Source organism: Triticum urartu, chromosome 2A (assembly GCF_056163025.1).
Source record: "Triticum urartu cultivar PI428250 chromosome 2A, HENAU_Tu73, whole genome shotgun sequence".
Taxonomy (NCBI): Eukaryota; Viridiplantae; Streptophyta; class Magnoliopsida; order Poales; family Poaceae; genus Triticum; species Triticum urartu.
This window is the reverse complement of record NC_141874.1, coordinates 256,083,900-256,105,152: the sequence shown is the minus strand read 5'-3', so window position 1 is coordinate 256,105,152 and position 21,253 is coordinate 256,083,900. Positions and strand designations below refer to the sequence as shown.

Below are 21,253 nucleotides of genomic sequence, written 5' to 3'. Positions count from 1 at the left end.
GTTCACATACAACGGGTGCAAGCCAGTTTTGCACACGCGGAATACTTGGGTTAAACTTGACGAGCCTAGCATATGAAGATATGGCCTCGGAACACTGGAGACCAAAAGGTCGAGCGTGAATCATATAGTTGATATGATCAACATAGTGATGTTCACCATTGAAAACTACTCCATCTCACGTAATGATCGGACATGGTTTAGTTGATATGGATCACGTTATCACTTAGATGATTAGAGGGATGTCTGTCTAAGTGGGAGTTCTTAAGTAATATGATTAATTGAACTTTAATTTATCATGAACTTAGTACCTGATAGTTCTTTGCATATCTATGTTGTTGTAGATAGATGGCCTGTGTTGTTGTTCCGTTGAATTTTAATGTGTTCCTTGAGAACGCAAAGTTGAAAGATGATGGTAGCAATTACACGGACTGGGCCCATAACTTGAGGATTATCCTCATTGCTGCACAGAAGAATTACGTCCTGGAAGCACCGCTAGGTGCCAAACCCGCTGCAGGAGCAACGCCAGATGTTATGAACGTCTGGCAGAGCAAAGCTGATGACTACTCGATAGTTTAGTGTGCCATGCTTTACGGCTTAGAACCAGGACTTCACGACGTTTTGAACGTCATGGAGCATATGAGATGTTCCAGGAGTTGAAGTTAATATTTCAAGCAAATGCCCGGATTGAGAGATATGAAGTCTCCAATAAGTTCTACAGCTGCAAGATGGAAGAGAATAGTTCTGTCACTGAGCATATACTCAAAATGTCTGGGTATAACAATCACTTGATTCAACTATGAGTTAATCTTCCGGATGATAGTGTCATTGACAGAATTCTTCAATCACGGCCACCAAGCTACAAGAGCTTCGTGATGAACTATAATATGCAAGGGATGGATAAGACTATTCCCGAGCTCTTCACGATGCTAAAGGCTGCGGAGGTAGAAATCAAGAAGGAGCATCAAGTGTTGATGGTCAACAAGACCACCAGTTTCAAGAAAAAGGGTAAAGGGAAGAAGGGGAACTTCAAGAAGAATAGCAAGCCAGTTGCTGCTCAAGTGAAGAAACCAAGTTTGGACCTAAGCCTAAGACTGAGTGCTTCTACTGCAAAGGGACTGGTCACTGGAAACGGAACTGCCCCAAGTATTTGGCGGATAAGAAGGATGGAAAGGTGAACAAAGGTATATGTGATATACATGTTATTGATGTGTACCTTACTAATTCTTGCAGTAGCACCTGGGTATTTGATACTGGTTCTGTTGCTAATATTTGCAACTCGAAACACGGGCTACGGATTAAGCGAAGATTGTCTAAGGACGAGGTGACGATGCGTGTGGGAAATGGTTCCAAAGTCGATGTGATCGCGGTCGGCACGCTGCCTCTACATCTACCTTCAGAATTAATTTTAGGCCTGAATAATTGTTATTTGGTGCCAGCGTTGAGCATGAACACTATATCTGGATCTTGTTTGATGCGAGACGGTTATTCATTTAAATATGAGAATAATGGTTGTTCTATTTATATGAGTAAAATATTTTATGGTCATGCACCCTTGAAGAGTGGTCTATTTTTGATGAATCTCGATAGTAGTGATACACATATTCAAAATATTGAAGCTAAAAGATGCAGAGTTGATAATGATAGTGAAACTTATTTGTGGCACTGCCGTTTAGGTCATATTGGTGTAAAGCGCATGAAGAAACTCCATTTTGATGGACTTTTGGAATCACTTGATTATGAATCACTTGGTACTTGCGAACCATGCCTCATGGGCAAGATGACTAAAACGTCGTTCTCCGGAACTATGGAGCGAGCAACAGATTTGTTGGAAATCATACATACTGATGTGTGTGGTCTGATGAATGTTGAGGCTCGTGGCGAGTATCGTTATTTTCTCACCTTCACAAATGATTTGAGAAGATATGGGTATATCTACTTGATGAAACATAAGTCTGAAACATTTGAAAAGTTCAAAGAATTTCAGAGTGAAGTAGAAAATCATCGTAACAAGAAAATAAAGTTTCTTCGATCTGATCGTGGAGGAGAATATTTGAGTTACGAGTTTGGTCTTCATTTGAAACAATGCAGAATAGTTTCCCAACTCATGCCACCCGGAACATCACATCGTAATGGTGTGTCCGAACGTCGTAATCGTACTTTACTAGATATGGTACGATCTATGATGTCTCTTACCGATTTACCGCTATCATTTTGGGGTTATGCTTTAGAGACGGTTGCATCACGTTAAATAGGGCACCATCTAAATCCGTTGAGACGACACCTTATGAACTGTGGTTTGGCAAGAAACCAAAGTTGTCGCTTATTAAAGTTTGGGGTTGCGATGCTTATGTGAAAAAGCTTCAACCTGATAAGCTCGAACCCAAATTGAAGAAATGTGTCTTCATAGGATACCCAAAGGAGACTGTTGGGTACGCCTTCTATCACAGATATGAAGGCAAGACATTCGTTGCTAAGAATAGATCCTTGCTAGAGAAGGAGTTTCTCTCGAAAAAGGTGAGTGGGAGGAAAGTAGAACTTGATGAGGTAACTGTACCTGATCCCTTATTGGAAACTAGTTCATCACAGAAATATATTCATGTGACTCCTACACCAATTAGTGAGGAAGCTAATGATGAAGATCATGTAACTTCAGATCAAGTTACTACCGGACCTTGTAGGTCAACCAGAGTAAGATCCGCACCAGAGTGGTACGGTAATCCTGTTCTAGAAGTCATGTTACTTGACCATGACGAACCTACGAACTATGAGGAAGCGATGATGAGCCCAGATTTCGCAAAATGGCTTGAGGCCATGAAATCTGAGATGGGATCCATGTATGAGAACAAAGTATGGACTTTGGTTGACTTGCCCGATGATCGGCAAGCCATCGAGAATAAATGGATCTTTGAGAAGAAGACTGACGCTGGAGGTAATGTTACTATCTACAAAGCTCGACTTGTTGTGAAAGGTTTTTGACAAGTTTAAGGAGTTGACTACGATGAGACTTCCTCACCCGTAGCGATGCTTAAGTCCGTCCGAATCATGTTAGCAATTGCCGAATTTTATGATTATGAAATTTTGCAAATGGATGTAAAGACTGCATTTCTGAATGGATTTCTGGAAGAAGAGTTGTATATGATGCAACCCAAAGGTTTTATCGATCTAAAGAGAGCTAACAAAGTGTGCAAGCTCCAGCGATCCATCTATGGACTGGTGCAAGCATCTCGGAGTTGGAATAAACATTTTGATAGTGTGATCAAAGCATATGGTTTTATACAGACTTTTGGAGAAGCCTGTATTTACAAGAAAGTGAGTGGGAGCTCTGTAGCATTTCTAATATTATATGTGGATGACATATTGTTGATTGGAAATGATATAGAATTTCTGGATAGCATAAAAGGATACTTGAATAAGAGTTTTTCAATGAAAGACCTCGGTGAAGCTGTTTATATATTGGGCATCAAGATCTATAGATATAGATCAAGACGCTTAATTGGACTTTCACAAAGCACATACCTTGATAAAGTTTTGAAGAAGTTCAAAATGGATCAAGCAAAGAAAGGGTTCTTGCCTGTGTTACAAGGTGTTAAGTTGAGTCAGACTCAATGCCCGACCAATGCAGAAGATAGAGAGAAAATGAAAGATGTTCCCTATGCTTCAGCCATAGGCTCTATCATGTATGCAATGCTGTGTACCAGACCTGATGTGTGCCTTGTTGTTAGTTTAGCAGGAAGGTACCAAAGTAATCCAGGAGTGGATCACTGGACAGCGGTCAAGAACAACCTGAAATACCTGAAAAGGACTAAGGATATGTTTCTCATATATGGAGGTGACAAAGAGCTCATCGTAAATGGTTACGTCGATGCAAGCATTGACACTGATCCGGATGACTCTAAGTCACAAATCGGATATGTGTTTTTATTGAACGGTGGAGCTGTCAGTTGGTGCAGTTCTAAGCAAAGCGTCGTGGCGGGATCTACTTGTGAAGCGGAGTACATAGCTGCTTCGGAAGCAGCAAATGAAGGAGTCTGGATGAAGGAGTTCATATCCGATCTAGGTGTCATACCTAGTGCATCGGGTCCAATGAAAATCTTTTGTGACAATACTGGTGCAATTGCCTTGGCAAAGGAATCCAGATTTCACAAAAGAACCAAGCACATCAAGAGACGCTTCAATTCCATCCGCGATCAAGTCAAGGAGGGAGACACAGAGATTTGCAAGATACATACGGATCTGAATGTTGCAGACCCATTGACTAAGCCTCTCTCACGAGCAAAACATGATCAGCACCAAGACTCCATGGGTGTTAGAATCATTACTGTGTAATCTAGATTATTGACTCTAGTGCAAGTGGGAGACTGGAGGAAATATGCCCTAGAGGCAATAATAAAGTTGTTATTTATATTTCCTTATATCATGATAAATGTTTATTATTCATGCTAGAATTGTATTAACCAGAAACTTAGTACATGTGTGACTACATAGACAAATAGAGTGTCACTAGTTTGCCTCTACTTGACTAGCTTGTTGAATCAATGATGGTTATGTTTCCTAACCATAGACTGATTTGTCATTTGATTAACGAGATCACATCATTACAGAATGATGTGATTGACTTGACCCATCTGTTAGCTTAGCACGATGATCGTTTAGTTTGTTGCTATTGCTTTCTTCATGACTTATACATGTTCCTATGACTATGAGATTATGCAATTCCCGAGTACCGGAGGAACACTTTGTGTGCTACCAAACATCACAACGTAACTGGGTGATTATAAAGGTGCTCTACAGGTGTCTCCGATGGTACTTGTTGAGTTGGCATAGATCGAGATTAGGATTTGTCACTCCGATTGTCGGAGAGGTATCTCTGGGCCCTCTCGGTAATGCACATCTCTATAAGCCTTGCAAGCAATGCAACTAATGAGTTAGTTGCGGGATGACGAACGAGTAAAGAGACTTTCCGGTAACAAGATTGAACTAGTTATTGAGACACCGACGATCGAATCTCGGGCAAGTAACATACCGATGACAAAGGGAACAGCGTATGTTGTTATGCGGTTTGACCGATAAAGATCTTCGGAGAATATGTAGGAACCAATATGAGCATCCAGGTTCCGCTATTGGTTATTGACCGGAGACGAGTCTCGGTCATGTCTACATAGTTCTCGAACCCGTAGGGTCCGCACGCTTAAAATTCGGTGACGATCGGTAATATGAGTTTATGTGTTTTGATGTACCGAAGGTAGTTCGGAGTCCCGGATATGATCACGGACATGACAAGGAGTCTCGAAATGGTCGAGACATAAAGATTGATATATTGGAAGCCTATATTTGGACATCAGAATGGTTCCGGGTGAAATCAAGATTTTACCGGAGTGCCGGGGGGATGACCGGAACCCCCCGGGGGTTAATGGGCCTTGTTGGGCCCTAGTGGAGAGAGTGAGGGGCCGGCCAGGGCAGGGCCGCGCGCCCCTCCCCTTGAGTTCGAATAGGACAAGGAAGGGGGGGTGGCGCCCCCTTGCCTTTCCCCTTTCCCACTCCTTCCTTCCCCCTCCTAGTGGGACTAGGAAAGGGGAGTCCTACTCCCACTAGGAGGAGGACTCCTCTTCCTGGTGCGCCCTACTAGGGCCAGCCGGCCTCCCCCCTTGCTCCTTTTTATACGGGGGCAGGGGGCACCCCAAGACACACAAGTTGATCAGTTGATCTTTTAGCCGTGTGTGGTGCCCCCCTCCACCATAATCCACCTCGGTCATATCGTAGCGGTGCTTAGGCGAAGCCCTGCGTCGGTAGCATCATCATCACCTTCATCACGCCGTCGTGCTGACGAAACTCCCTCAAAGCTCTGCTGGATCGGAGTTCGTGGGACGTCACCGAGCTGAACGTGTGCTGAACTCAGAGGTGCCGTACGTTCGGTACTTGGATCGGTCGGATCGTGAAGACGTACGACTACATCAACCGCGTTCTCATAACGCTTACGCTTACGGTCTACGAGGGTACGTGGACGACACTCTCCCCTCTCGTTGCTATGCATCACCATGATCTTGCGTGTGCGTAGGAAATTTTTTGAAATTACTACGTTCCCAACAATTCACAGTTTCAATTTCCACATAGCAATTAGTAAGTAGCAGCACTCAACATCACAGAGTAGCCGAGCGAAGGCCGGGGGGAGGTATGTAAGTGAGGCCTCCATGAGGGGAGACAACCGGAGGGAGGCTTAGCCTGGTCATCGATTTGAATGGAGTGTCGGAGCTGCGTAGGATGGGAGACCAGGCGGCGCCGTCCACCTCTCCCCGGGCGTTGACAATCAACAGAGACAGTGGCGGCGCGGACGGCGGGAGTGGCCGTGGGGGCTGGTGGCCTGGTGTTGCTCACAATAAGGGGCTGGAACGAAGAGGGACTGAGGGTGAGACGGAGGCGGCATCGCTGCACCAAGGCGCCAGGCAAGGGTGGCGGCTGCGCCAGGCTAGAGAGGTGGTGGCGGATGGGAACCCTACAAAAGAGGGCTTTTTTCTCTTTTCCAATTCTACCCCCAGCTTCTGCACACGAAATCGAGTGGATCGAGGGGCTTCTTCGGAAACACTATGGTTTTCTTGAAACCGCACGGTTCATCTGTTTTTACAAAAACCGCCCGGTTCGGCTGGTTTTTTCGATTCAATTGCTTGAATGGTCTGCTGGCTTAGAGAACTGCTGGGATCCCTGGTTTCGATATTTTCCGGTCCGGTTTTTTAAACTATGCTTCCATCTATATGTTGTCGGACCACGACCGTCACTAATCATCGGACTCTGAGGGGTTGCCTGCTTTGCTACTGCGCTACTACAACAAACGCTAGCTCCTGCTATGTTGCAAGCGACGATGATGGCTACCGCATACTGTTAGAGTTATGTCGAATATTATTGCACAAGGTAGGTTACAGTTGGATTTAGAGTCGTATGGTGTGTAGACAGGATATGGAGTCGTGTCCAATTAGGACACTTGTATCTAGGTCTCTTATATAATGAGAGAATAGACACACGATGTAACCTATGCCGACATAATAACACAAGTACATAGGGGGAGCCGGCGCCCGAACGGCCGGGGTGTGATATTGTAGCGGTGTCATAGGGAGGAGTGCCCGTAGTCAGGCCCCGGGGATGCAGCCATATCGGTGAACCTCGTTAGCAAATGTCGGTGTCATGCTTGTGGGATTGTTTGGTCCTCCGTAGGTTGACCGCGTATCTCAGATTAATTCTAACAGATACACTAGGTGTTGCAAGCGGTATGGGCACCTGCTGCAAGCTGGAGTACGGGAGCTTCAATCTCGACTACCAATGCTGCGGCCCAAGCCAATGGCGGTGCAAGCGCGAGGCAGCGATGCTGCATCAGCCGCCAGTGATGCTGCGAGCAGTGGACGGTGACCGGCGGCCCAGCATTGCTGGGAGTGCTGCCACACACTACTGCATGGGGTGACCACCGCTGCGGCAAAGGACGCTTGCACCGATCCCGATGATGCAAGGATGACGGCCCGTGCCACGACCAGAGATGCGCGGTGATGAGCCCGTGATGCACAATGCTGCGGCCAAGAAACATGCCGCGGCAAAGGATGAAAAAGTTAGGCTTATATTTCTCCAAATCGAGTGCGTTGTGATCTATGCTTGTACAGATCGATGCCACTCTCTCACTGAGCCTCTTCTTCTACAGAACAAAACCAAAAATGGTACATAAACCGAAACAGGAGTCAAAAGAAGCAAGACCAGCATTTTGATTAGATCTATGTTTGCTTCCCAGTCAATACGTGTCGCAGTTACACAAAACATATTTACATTTTCTCGAGAAAACCTAGCTCCTATAGTTTTCAGTGGTTAACAAAAGGCAAGAAGCCTCCTCAAAACCAGGGCTTCACGAACTCCACTTCTAAAGCTGGGAGTGTCGGCTTTTTTTCTTTCTTCTTCCTAAATCCTAAGTCTCAAAAATTCAGGTGAGCCCGAACAACATCGTCGATAGGAGATTGACAGATTGGGCAACTCTCGCTGCTCGATTTCAGCTGATCAGCACAGTTGAAGCAGGTGCACATATGGCCACACCTGAATGAACATCAACTCGGTTAGCAAGACTCCACACAACAATTCAAGGTTAAAATGAGTCAAAAGTACATAATGTGTGTGTTCCTGCAAATCATTATAACCTGTAAAGTAAAGAGTCAACTTGCATCTCATGGCAGATGCAGCACGTGCCCTTTTTTGCTGTTATGTCAGGCTGGCTTGGCATCAACCCTGTTCAAAAGATTGCATCAGGCTTAAGAAAAAAAATTGATGATTATGAGTAGAACTAAAATGTCAGTGAGCTACTGTGGGGTAGTGGTAAACGGAAAACAAATCCAAGTTCAGATGGTACTCAACAGACTGAATTACAAAACCTGACACGCCAAGATTTAAGCAGCGAGTGGTCCAGCCCAAGAAGAACAGAATATATTGTTTAGCTTAGAAGACCAGAGTGACTCTTTTCCAAACAGTGCCACTCGAAAGTAGCTGTGGTCCTTTTTTTCAAGATTTCATCTGCCTAGCCTTTTAAGCAAAACTAGCTCACATGTCACCAGACATATTGCCTTCAATGCAAAATTATTTTCCAAATAAAAAAGAAACTTCAACTTCATCCTATTTTATGCCGAACAGGACCAGATATAGAAGAGACACAGACATAAAAAATCTTTTGTCGCAACTCACCAGCTTCGCGAAGTGCGCTGCACACCTCTTCTTTAATGGAATGCTGCATCTTTACTTGGGATGCAATACAAGTTTCTGCCAACTTACGTAGTTCATATATTTCATGATGAATCTGGGCCATTTCACTTCTTACCCTGACCTCCATTTCCTGTAACAGACAGCATGGTAAGAACATGTCTTTCCACAATTGACATTGAACAGCAGCTGACTCACAAGCAAATTTTGATTTTCATGTTGTTGTTGTTCTAATGATGAGTGCTGCCAATTCTCTTGGTGGTGGGCTGTGACATGGGAGACAGGTGCTAATGAACACGGTGCAGATGCCACCTGATCTTCATTCCGGGGTTCATCATTCTGTTGCCAGTATAAGTGTTCTGGATAGTAACCCCCAAATTCATCAATCATGTGTTCTTGTCTTTGCTTCTGCAGAATTGCTCTCAGGAGATGGTTCATTTTATTGCTAAAATCACTCTCAAGGGAATTTGAGACCTTTTTGCTGCATGGAAGAAACAAATATGTCACGGTTAACAAAATAAAAATAGGGGACGCTCATTATTGACTCTGATTGCCACCTGCAAGGTGGCATGTGTTAACCTTGTTTAAAAAGGTGATAATACGGTATATATAACATGTCTAATGTTTAAGCTTGTTTAGCCTATTTGTTTTATTGTTTTCTCTTGTCATTTTGTTAGGATAGCCTGGCAGTTTATTTCTCTTTCCTTCTACTCCCTCCGTGCCATAATGTAAGACGTTTTTTACTCTAGTGTAGAGTCAGAAAACGTCTTACATTATGGGACGGAGGGAGTAGTTTTTGCTTACTGATTTGGTTTTTGGTCGCAGCCATGCTTGTGGTGGCGTATTACGCCTTCTTGGTGTTCTCTTCTAATAAAAAAAATACCTTTTAAGCTTGTTTAAGCTTTAGTGGCTTTTTATTGGTAGGCTAGCCAAGTTTTACGGAACACTTGCATCTCAGTATGTCTTCATAAAAAAAAGTTCTGCTGGAGTGAACCTAAGGGTGTGTTTGGTAGTATGTATGGACCTAGCCTAGTTGTTCTCCTCTCATACATGCTGAGTGTAAACATGCTGACTCCATGCAGTTGCTGTTGTTTGGCAGCGATGTATGCGCTGAGACATGTTGAGCAGAGACTTTGTTTGGCAGCCTGCATGTGTTTAGACATGCTGAACAATTTTAAATTCTAATTTTTTGAATGATGAACAAAATTGAAATAACATGAAAACAAATTTAAACATATTTTGAAAATTTGAACAAAATTTAAAATTCTAAACATTTTTTCAAAATTAATTAAAATTTGAAATTCTGAACATATTTTAAAATTTTGAACATATTTGAAATTCTGAACTTTTGAAAATTTAAACAAAATTTGAATATTTTATAAAAATTTAACTTTTTAAAATTCTGGTTTTTTTCAAAATTCTGATTTTTTCAATTTTTAAAACATTTATTGAAAATTCAAACAAATTTTGAAATTCAGAACATTTTTTTGAAAATTCAAAAAAATTTGAAATGTTAAACTTTTTCAAAAAAATTGAAATTCTGAACTTTTTTTAAATTTAAACAATTTTTGTAATTCTGAATATTTTTTGGAAATTTGAACAAAATTTGAAATTATGAACATTTTTTGAACTATAAACATATCTGAACGTGATCTGGTGGGTGGTGACGAGGGTCACGACCAGCATGGCTGCCTTCATGCACCCTGTTTAGGGTGCATGAGATGAGCATGGTTGAGGGCCCTTTTATGCATGAGATGGACATAGCTCAGGTGAGCCTGTGCACCCTACCAAACAAGCAAAAATGGGTCGGATTGAGAACTTTTGCCCTCATGCACCCTCCATGCACCCTACCAAACACACCCTAAGTGCATCTAGTTGCGCAGGTGGAGATGTGCAAAACATATACTGGGAATTAGAGGGAAATTACCTCTCAAGAAGATTACAAATATCAGCATTGCCAGACAAATCTCGACTGTCTGCTTGTGTGGCAATATGCAATGATCTCCATGAGTTAGGGGAGTCTATCCAAGGCCGATCATTAAATTCAATCTGATTATGGTTCTCCATATCCCCAATTGCACCCTGATGCCAGCTGTCCGGACTCATGGAATCTACTGGTGCGGGCCAACCAAGACTGCTCATCCATAGTGCTCTCTCGTCCCAAGAACCATTCAGACTTTGGTTGTCTTCTTCTCGTAAAGTTTCACCTCTTGATGAAGGAGTTTCTTGAAGTTCACACGATGTGCTTATAGTACTTGGGGAGATATCATCCATATATTGATTATCGTAGACAACACGATGATCACCGTACCTTGCAAAGCTTGAAGCTTTAGAACTTTCTTGTCTTCCCTTTGTGTCTATCTTCTCATCATATTGATTGCCCTTTGTGTCTATCTTCTCATCATATTGTCGATTTCCTGAACCGTGGGAGTTAACAAGGCTCTCAATCGCTAGCCCGGTAGACTTCCCCGCAGATGGATTTCTATCATCACTATGTTGTTCATCAGCCCTGCACTTCGTGAAAACCAGTATTGCTTTAGGCATACATGAGAGTAGACGGAAATCAAGTACGAGTACTTAATAGATACGACCAAGGACAAACCCAACTTCTCCATCTAAGCTATTTGAAACAGTAGTTTACCTATTATTTTGCGGACTGCATTCATTTGCATCTTGTGAATCTGTCTTGCTGCTATCATCTCTGCCCATCCGAAATTGCAATCATCAAGAGCATACTACAGACTTAAATACGTGTTGTTGTGACATTCTAAGAAAAGACCAAGAAGACAAACATGTACTAATACACCAAAATTGTTCAGAGATCCTTTTTATCCACCAAAATTGTCTCAAGCCATCTTATGTAAGAGAGAGAAAAAACGTGCTAATACCTCAATGCCTCAGGTCTGCATTTTGGTGGGTGTGGCCTAACAGGTCTTAGTAGATTGCACACTTCATCGTTAATTGCGTCTCCATGACGCAATAGCTTTAGACGAAGCATGGACTGCAGCATATCAAAGAACATTTTAAGATGAGAAGCAGTGATTATTGCATAAACATGCTTCAAAGGGACGGGATAAAAAAGCAGCGCCTCGAGAAATAGAACAGAGAATACAGATACCAATACCATGCCAATAATGTTCCAGGGAGTAAATAAATGAGTTCATGCGAGCAGATAAGTAGTCTGGTATTTAGTAACAGACTTTGCAGTAGAGGGAAGAATAATCTTGTCCTTGGAGGAAGGAATAATGAAAGAAAAAGGAATATTTTATTTATGTTAGTTGCTAATGCCAGGAATATGTGGAGGGAGGGAACGCTGTTAATCAATGAAATGCATGCTCGAAATTTCTGCAAACAAGAACAGTTGCTTTCAAGGATGGCAATTCTTCAGAACCACGCTGTCATTGCCTTGTCCAGTTAAAAGTTCATTTTTCCTAGGTACCATGCACATCAATATTGGCTGGAGTTGGAGTAAAGGAAAAACAAAAATGTTTCAAGTAACTGAAGGGGCCCGCGCCGCTAGCTCTGGGAAAAAACGGCTGGCGACAGCTAGCTCTCCTCTCTCCTCTGCCCGCGCCGCTGGCCGCTCCGGGCCGCGGCGGCCACCAAATCCCGGCCGTTATGGCTGCCAGCTGCGCCTCCTGCTTCCCCGCGCAGGCCCGTCGGAGCCCCTCTCCGCCCGCTGGGGCCGCGTTTCGATCCGGTGGACCATCCCAGCTCTCCTCCCCTCGGTCTGCGGCCTCGACGGCAGCTGCGTCAGATCCGGCCTCGACGCCGCGAATCCTGCGGCGCGGCGAGCCATCCGGGGCCGGGGCGCGGCTCGGACCGCCGGATCTGGGGGCCAGGCGCGCCTTAAATCCGTTGTGGTTCGCCCCTCCTCACCGGCCTCTCTTTCCTCTTCGGGCCAGGCCAGCTCGGTGGGGGGGGGGGGGGGTGGATGGACGGAGGTCAAGTCCCGAAAGAAGGGGAAGGCCGGCTACCGCTCGGCGGATAGAGGCGGGCGTGCTCCGACCCTGCGCTCGGACCGCCGCAGATCATTCAAGGCGGATGCGGGGAGGGAGGCCTTTTTAAGCAAGTTCAAAGGTAAATGCTTCCGATGCCTCAGTAAGCGCCGCCGCCGCGTAGATTGCCGGGATCCCCTCCGCTGCATCATCTGCAAGCGGGCGGGTCATTTCGGCAAGGAGTGCCCTCAAAACCCAAGAAACGGTGGCCCGGGAGGGGCTGCCCGTGCTCGCTTGATCTTCCCGGCTGCACCAAGAGCTCCGGTCCGCGACCGCGTCGTCTTTCCGCCAGCGCCACCCCCACCCCGCCCCCCTGCCCCATGGCAAGCCTCGCTCTCTGCGACCCGGCCAGGAGGCCGCGGGAGAGCAGCAAGATCATCGTGGCCTCCCCGGCGTTGGAGATCGAGGAGCACGTGCTACGCCAGCACGCGGTCACCCTCACCGCTGCGGACCGCTCGCACTCCACCACCCCCGCCGCGGTGGGCAGGGTCATCCTCGAGCAGCTCTCCACCCCTCCGCACCTGCTTCGCGTCACTGCCCACCAGCCAGAAGCTTTCCTAGTCCACTTCGACCTCCCTGCGCACCGGGACAACGCCGTGCGCCGGGGCGTCATCAAGGTGGAGGGTTGCAAGTACTTCATCAGGGCTTGGAATGAGGACGACCACGCCGCGCTTCTCAAGTTCCACCACCACGTTCGCGTCGTCGTTGAAGACCTGCCCATGAAGTTCTGGTCGCTGCTGGGTGCAGAGGAGGCCCTCGGCGACGTCGGCCGCGTCGACCGGCTCGACTCGCGCACCCTGAAGAGAGGGCACACCAAGACGTTCGCGTTCTGGCTCTGGGTGTGGGATGTTGCCCACATCCCCACCAAGCGCGCGCTCTGGGTGCTCAAGCGGGGCGCGGGCCGGGCGGACGAGATCGTCGGCCTCGCCCCCGCTGATCGCCGCATCCCCCCGCCGCTAGGCGTTCGGCGCTATGATCTCCCCCGCTGATCGCCGCATCCCCCCGCCGCTAGGCGTTCGGCGCTATGATCTCCTGATCCACGTCGACCTGTTGGAGGATTGGACCCCCCTCTCGCCGCGCTCTTCGCACTCCGGCCAGAGCGGGCTGCCATCCTCGGATGAAGATGACGACCGCCCCTTCCCGCGCTACGAGCCTGGCACATGGGTGGCGCACGTCAAGGATGGGCAGGGCAAGGCCCGCAGCCGGGCGCCGCGTGTCGGGGCTGCGGCCTGCGGCCCTGTGCTCGGAGGTGGTGCCTGTGACCGCGAGGAGGACGGCGGAAGTGGAGGCGCTGGGGCAAGCCGCTCCTGGAGAGATCGCCTGCTTGGCGGCGGCTGCCACGACAGGAGCTGCAACGAGGACGTCGTCAGGGAGGCGCATCGGCGCCGCAGCAGATCCCCTGCCAGGCGTCGCCACGGGACGGACCGGCACGGCCGTCAGGCAGGCGGCAAGGCTGCTGGTGCTCATGTCCTGCGCGCAACACCACCGCTCCCCCTGCGCTCTGCGCCTCCTCCCCCCGCGGCGGAGGCGGACCCGGTGGCCCAGTTCTTCTCCTTCTCCGACAATGGGCGCGCCCTGCCTCCACCCCCGCGCACAGACTGCATGCAATTGGAGCTTGAGAGCGCCATGCAGGAAGCCCTGGTCACCCCGCTTGCCTTCGAAGACGGTGGCCGCTCCCCTCCCCCTCAAGCCGCAAACCCACCCGAGCTGGAGAGCCCGGAGATGCTTCCGTGCCTGCTGCCCTGCATCGCCTCCCCTGCTATGGGCGACGGTGGGTTTCCAGATGGAGGCGATCACCCACCAGGTGGGCGCCATGTGCATCGACAACGGGAAGGCGCAGGTTGAGGAGTTGTTCGCCCCGGTGCCGCCCCCGATCCTCTCTAGCCAGCCTCCACGTCCTCGCCTCTCCGCCCCGCCCAAGTCCAGGGCCACCTCCGCCCCATCTCGCCGCAGCGCTCGACAGGCGGCCGCGGGCACCTCCATCCCCGTGGCGCGAAGGGCGGTGCTGCGCCTCGTTCAGGAGCTGGGAGAGCTTGGCCCGAAGGACAAGATGACTGAAAGAGCTGCAGCGCGGATCATGAAGCGCTTCCAGGAACCACTCTCCGACGGCATTGCTGCGATAGCCAAGCTCACGGGGCTCAACCAGGGTGCTCTGACGATCGCTGCGGGCATGGCAGGAATCGCCGACGCGGAGGAGATCATGCAAGGCTGATTATGTTGGTAGTTTTAGTGTTAGCCAGTCTCTGCCAGCGGCTGGTCTTAAACCAGTTCGAGTTAGGATTAGTTTCTATGTTTAGTTCTCTGGCATTGTGGACGGCTCGACGACGACGGGGTTTTGGGGCTATTGGTGGCCGTCGTCGCCCTTGGTTTCGCTGTATGGTGTCTCTGTTTCAAGTAGATGGTTCAGTTGGCGGTGCAATTTCAGTTTCTTAGATGGATGACGGCAATCTAACCTTCATGACCTGGAATGTTAGAGGTCTGAACTGCCCGGCAAAACGCACGGTCGTCAGCGACGTAGCCTCCTCCCATAGAGTAGCAGTGCTCTGTTTACAGGAAACTAAGATCGACACCTGGACGACTGCGGTAGCTAGAGAGATAGGAGGTAGCAGATTGCAGGGGTGTGTGGTGCTGCCGGCAACGGGGACTAGAGGGGGCGCAGCGATTTTCTGGGACAAGGATGTAGTCGACGTAGCTTCGCACTACCTGGGTAGTTTCTCCATTATGGCTAGGGTGCACGAAAGGAGTTCAGGGAAGGTTTTTTGGATGACCACGGTTTACGACCCAACTGATGATGCACAAAAAGAAAGCTTCCTATCGGAGATAGCTGCTGCCGCCCCTCCTGCTGACGAGCCGTGGATGATCAACGATGACTTCAACATGATATATCAAGCGCGAGACAAGAGCAACTCCAACATAAACAGAAGGATGATCGGGAAGTTTCGTCGGGCCACTGATTTAGCAGGGCTCAAGGAAGTCAAGTGCAAAAACCGGCGTTTCACTTGGAGCAATGAGAGAGAAAGCCCTACCATGTGCAGCATTGACAAGATTTTCTGCAACACGCGCTGGGAAGAATCGCACCCAGACCACATGCTGTTTGCTGCGTCAACTTCTTTCTCAGATCACTGCCCCCTGGTTCTCTCTGCTGTGGATGCACCACGAAGAAGTGCTAGGTTCAGATTTGAAAACTTCTGGCCTAAATTTCCTCATTTCTTCCAAACAGTCACTCATGCCTGGCAAAGGCCAGTGCAGCACGACTGCCCTTCCGTCAGAATCAAGATGAAGCTTGACAGAACAGCGGCTGACCTGAGAATTTGGAGCAAGGCCTCTTTTGGTAAAGGAAAAATGCAGCTGCACATCGCAAATGAGGTCATACGTCTGTTCGACGTGGCGCAAGAAAACAAAGTATGAAAGTGCTTGGTTTAGCAGCCATTGAGCGGGCAAGAAGGAGGCAAGCCTCTAGGATTACCTGGCTAAAGGCAGGAGATGCAAACACGAAGTTTTTCCATGCAAGAGTGAGAGCTAGAAGGAGAAAAAACTTCATTCACTCCCTCAGGGAGGATGGCTTGGAGGTGTTCGATCACAACGGAAAGGAGAGGATTATTCACGATCACTTCGCCAGATTTCTAGGCAAGCAGGAGGATAGAAAAGCCACCATAAACTGGGAACGACTGGCCATTCCCACCATTGATCCGCAAGGTTTGGACTCGCCATTCTCCATGGCCGAGGTTTGGCCAGCCATCGTCTCCTCCCCAACGGAAAAAGCTCCTGGCCTTGACGGGTTCACGGGACAATTCTTCCGCTCCTGCTGGCACATCATTCAGGATGACATCATGGCAGTGTTTAACAAATTCCATCAGGTGGCTGGGCAAAATTTCCAAGAGATCAACACGGCTCTGATTACACTGCTGCCAAAGAAAAATGGAGCTTCAGAGGTCAACCATTATCGGCCAATCAGCTTGATCCACTCAGTTGCCAAACTAATCTCCAAAGTGCTCTCTGCAAGGCTGGCAAGGGCTCTAGATACAATCATCTCACCGGCACAGACTGCTTTTCAGAAAGGCAAATGCATCCACGAGAGCTATCAGTACGTACAGAGTTGTGTTCGGATGTTGCATAGAACGAAGAAAAAGGCGCTTTTCTTCAAACTGGACATAACAAAGGCTTTTGATTCGGTGTCATGGGAGTACCTGCTCGAGCTCAAGCAAAAAATGGGTTTCCCTCCGAGATGGAGAAACTGGATAGCTCTGCTACTCTCCTCTGCCACCTCCGCCTGCTTGCTCAACGGAACGCAGGGCCAATCAATTTCTCATGGCTGTGGTTTTAGGCAGGGTGATCCACTATCCCCGCTGCTTTTCATCCTGGCGATTGACCCCCTTCACCACCTCCTTCAAGCTGCTGCGGAGGAAGAGATGATCGCTCGGCTGCCAGGCCGGGGCATCAGCATGCGAGTCAGCTTATACGCTGATGACGCCGTCATTTTCGCAAACCCGGTGAAGGAGGAAGTGGATGCACTGCTGCACTTGCTCAGCAGATTCGGGGAAGCCACGGGACTGAGGTTAAACCAGGCTAAATCTGCAGTCATCCCAATCAACTGTGCTGATGTTCAGTTAGATGTGGTTCTGCAAAACTTTGGGGGGCTGCACTCCACGTTCCCAACCACATACCTGGGACTGCCAATCTCTCCAAGGAAGCTAAGGCTGGTGCATTTCCAATTTATCATCGACCGGATACGCTCAAGGTTGGCTGGGTGGAAGGGCAAGCTGATGAACATGGCAGGAAGAAGAGTACTGGTGCGTGCCGTTCTGACGGTGCTGCCGGTGTTTGCAATGACTGTCCTCAAAGTGCCGAAAAAGATCCTAAAAGACGTGGACAAAGCAAGGAGGCAGTTTTTATGGGCTCATGATGAGAATGTCACCGGCGCCAAATGCAAGGTGGCCTGGGGCAAAGTTTGTCTTCCGGTGGACAAGGGGGGGCTTGGTTTGCTAGATCTACATCGCTTCAGCACAGCTCTCCGGCTGCGCTGGTTGTGGCTCTCATGGCAACAGCCACGCCGGACTTGGATGAACTTCCCGGCCCCATGTGTCAAGGAGGACCTGGAGCTGTTTGCATCGGCCACCAACGTGCACTTGGGCAACGGAAAAACAGCGCTTTTCTGGACTTGCAAATGGATTGGGCCGGTGGCGCTGCAACACGAGTTCCCCGCCTTGTTTCAGCATTCCAGAAGGAAAAACAGGACAGTTCAAGACGCGCTGGCAAATGACACATGGGTGCGTGACCTCCGGCATGGCAACACAGCAGAGATTGCCCACCAGTTTTTGCAAATGTGGAGGAAAATTCAGGGCGCAGGCATCTTTCTTTCCTCCGACGAGGACACGATCAGCTGGGCGGCAACCACAGGAGGAGGAAACTACTCGGCAAAGGCTGCTTACGATCTACAGATCAGTGACATCCCTCCCTCAGGTGAAACAACTGCGATTTGGAGAGCTTGGGCGCCAGGTACGGTGAAGATCTTCGCTTGGCTGCTCCACCAAGACAAGCTTTGGTGCAACGATCGCCTACAACGGCGAGGGTGGCCCAACGGGTATTTCTACGCTTGCTGCAACAGAAATCTGGAAAGCTCAATTCACCTTTTCTGGGACTGCCCTTTCGCCCGAACGGTCTGGCAGGCAGCGTCGCGTAGATATGGTTGCGCACTGCTCAATGAAGCGCGGGAAGCAGGTCACAGCTCTCTCAGGCATTGGGAAAGGCTGATTGCTTCAACGCCTCAAAGTTGCAGAAAGGGGCTAAGGACGATGATGCTGCTGATCACGTGGGAGCTCTGGAAAGAGAGGAATGCGTCTGTGTTCAGAGGAAAAACGCCTCGGACGGAGGACGTTCTGCGAGCCATCAAGAACACGATGGAGCTCTGGCGGCTCGCAGGAGCGCGATGCATTGAGGCCCCGTTCGGGGAGGATGTAGTGAGATGAAACACCCTGGTCATGTAACTGGCCTAGCTCTGGCCACTCTTAGCTCTCCCAAAACTACGATCACTTGATCACTCATGTATTTCTCGCTGCTTTCTTCTAAATCAATGAAGCCGGTGACCCCGGATCTTTCAAAAAAAAAGTAACTGAAGGTATGGCAGAAAAAAAAATAACACAACCTAAAAGGCGATGCCATTAAGAAGAATTGAAATTTGCGTTGTACTTTGCACAACTAAACTGCCCAGCCATTACTCATATTTATGTCCCTGGTACATGCTATAGCAAGTAACCTGTGAAGTCATGTGGTATGGTTTGTTTGGCTTGTTGGCCACAACTGTGCAGCAATCACAATCTCCACATGATACAAACCAGAGATGATATTCACTCGTGACATCTCATCCATCAGCTATGAGAAGCCACAACTTTTTTTCTTTTTCTTTTGAGGGGTGCAAGCTATAGCCCCCTTTTTCAGGGATCCAAGCCATAACCTCAATCAGTCTGGCATTGAAACGCCCATCCTACTGTACTGAACGTAAGGGCCTCATTCTAAGGCCGGCAAGCGCCTCCGTTCTAAAAACTGTACTGAACGTTGCTCCACTGTCACCAGCAAATTAGTTGCATATTACTGACATTGAAAGTACTACTACGTATGTTAACTTTTCTCATTCATAATGACATACAAACAGATCTGCAAAGGTCATGAGCGGCTATAGGGTACTAGAGTTTCCACGATCAAGATTATTGGATCTTTTGGTCAAGCTTTTGCGACTATTCACCAGAGTCACAAATAAGATCACTAACTAGTTTGATGGTCACATAATAACATGTAAGGACTAAGGGGCTGTCAAGTTTTTAGACCATTCCCGTCTATTTTTGGTTGAGCCGAAATAAAGCATGATTATGGAGTTTGCACATGCCATTGATCAGCAATGCCAGTTGGGAAACCGATCTACCAAACAGTTCTCCGGCCCCATCCTTGCGGGTCTAAAACCAACAACTCACACTTCTTGGCTCGTCTTAAATAATGTTTCCAAAACGATACTAAGAAAATTGCGTCACTGATCATCAATTTATGGTTGATGGAGGTAATTTTGTACTCTAATGCTAGTATATATACTGTATAATGCATTATGCAGCGTGAACTTTTTTGATGGAATACGAATTTACCTGGATCCTGCCTTTGTGCCCGAAGCGAGAGACGGCGTGTCGCTCCGCGAGCGCGGCGAGCTCTCGCCTGCGACGATGTGCCATCCGAGCGACAAGCTCCTCCACTGCGCGGCGCCCGCGTACCGTCCTGACCACCAGCTTGGGCGGCCGAGTGCCCTTGATATGAACGGCGAGCGACTCGACTGCGTTGCGCAGCTGGGTCGGCGACGGGGGCGCGGACTGCGAGAGCGCGAGCTCGTTATTGGCGGCCTCCAGGTCCTCCTCCGGCAGCGAGGCAGCCCCGCTGAGCTTCTTGACGATGCATCCGACGCGGCCGCGTGGCGAGCCATCGGATTCAGAGGTGACGTCGCCCGAGGCGCGGGGCGTGACGGGCCCCACGGCCTCGATCTCGCGCCAGCGCTGGATGAGCGAGGACGCCCGCGGGCCCGACGGCGGCAGGTCCGGGCCGGCAGTGGTCGTGGAGGAGGCGTCGGACGGCGCAGGCGAGGGCTCACGGAAGACGGCGGCGCGGGCGGCGACGGGGCGGGTGGCCGAGGCGAGCGCGGACAGCTCGGCCTCCCTGTCGCGGCGGCGCGCATCGGCGGGAGGCGGCGGCTCGGAGGCCGTGGCGGCGGCAGCGGCGGCCGCCCAGCGCTCCAATATAATCCGCTTGCGCCTGGGCGTGGGCTCGGCGGGCGCGGTGGCGGCGGCGTCGGAGAAGGAGTGGCGCGGCGGCGGTATGAGGACGTTGACGTTGAAGAAGCGCCTGTGCCTGGAGGTGGAGGTGGAGGTGGAGGGGTCCCTCCATGGCGCGGAGTCGTGGGGCATGGCGGCCAGGGAAGAGGCCATGGGGAGAAGGGTCGGGGCAGGCTAAGAATGGGCAGTGGTGGCGGGAGGACGCGTGTGCGGTGGTGAATATAAGGAGACAAGAGGAAGAGAAGCTCCACGGTTCCTGCGATCCTGCGATCGCGGTTCCGTTTTGCTATGCTATTTTCCGCTCCGGCAAGAGCCGTTGCGCACGGGAGCACAGAGCCACGGAGCAGAGCAGAATGGCGGGGGAGAAGAGAGAGAGAGAGAGAGAGTTTGCTCCTAAATTTAGGCGGAGGAGGCGGGGGAGGGAAGAAGGTGCCGTTACGGCGTTAGCGCGGGCGGGCGTGGTTTCCGCGCCATTCCACCTCGCACCCTTTCCCGTTTCGGGCCACGGTGGTTGCCCTGCCATGTGCCATGTGACGTGCGCCCGGGTCGTCGTCCCTGCTCCGCCCGCGCCGGTGTTGGTCTTCCCTCGTTAGGTGCTGCATGCGTCGCGCTACACGTTGCTTTCTCACAGAATGTGCTTGCTTTGCAATTGCAATTGCATTGCATACAGGCTGCGCATGCCGACTCCGACCCCTCCTCTCCTCTCCTCTCCTCAGCTACATGCCGACTTTAGCT

General features: G+C 49.4%; 1 protein-coding gene and 1 pseudogene across 1 annotated transcript; one reads left to right on the top strand and one right to left on the bottom strand.

Moving 5' to 3' along the window:
- Positions 1–7,721: 7,721 nt before the first annotated feature.
- LOC125536917 (uncharacterized) lies at positions 7,722–21,122 on the bottom strand. Its single transcript, XM_048700217.2, has 8 exons — positions 19,844–21,122; positions 11,604–11,716; positions 11,357–11,416; positions 10,643–11,224; positions 8,914–9,196; positions 8,701–8,848; positions 8,163–8,250; positions 7,722–8,061 (listed from the first exon to the last, which is right to left on the bottom strand). The coding sequence occupies exons 1-8, from the start codon at positions 20,669–20,671 to the stop codon at positions 7,944–7,946; spliced, it is 2,220 nt and encodes a 739-aa protein (XP_048556174.1). The 5' UTR covers positions 20,672–21,122; the 3' UTR covers positions 7,722–7,943.
- LOC125536918 (uncharacterized) lies at positions 11,723–14,774 on the top strand (annotated as a pseudogene).
- Positions 21,123–21,253: the final 131 nt, after the last annotated feature.

Excerpts from the sequence above, each read along its gene's own strand:
- LOC125536917 (XM_048700217.2), bottom strand. The coding sequence starts at position 20,671 with ATGGCCTCTTCCCTGGCCGCCATGCCCCACGACTCCGCGCCATGGAGG. Across the intron at positions 11,225-11,356 it reads TGCAGTCCGCAAAATAATAG|GGCTGATGAACAACATAGTG; the intron begins GTAAACTACTGT and ends CACGAAGTGCAG. Across the intron at positions 8,849-8,913 it reads ATGAAAATCAAAATTTGCTT|GAAATGGAGGTCAGGGTAAG; the intron begins GTGAGTCAGCTG and ends TGTCTGTTACAG.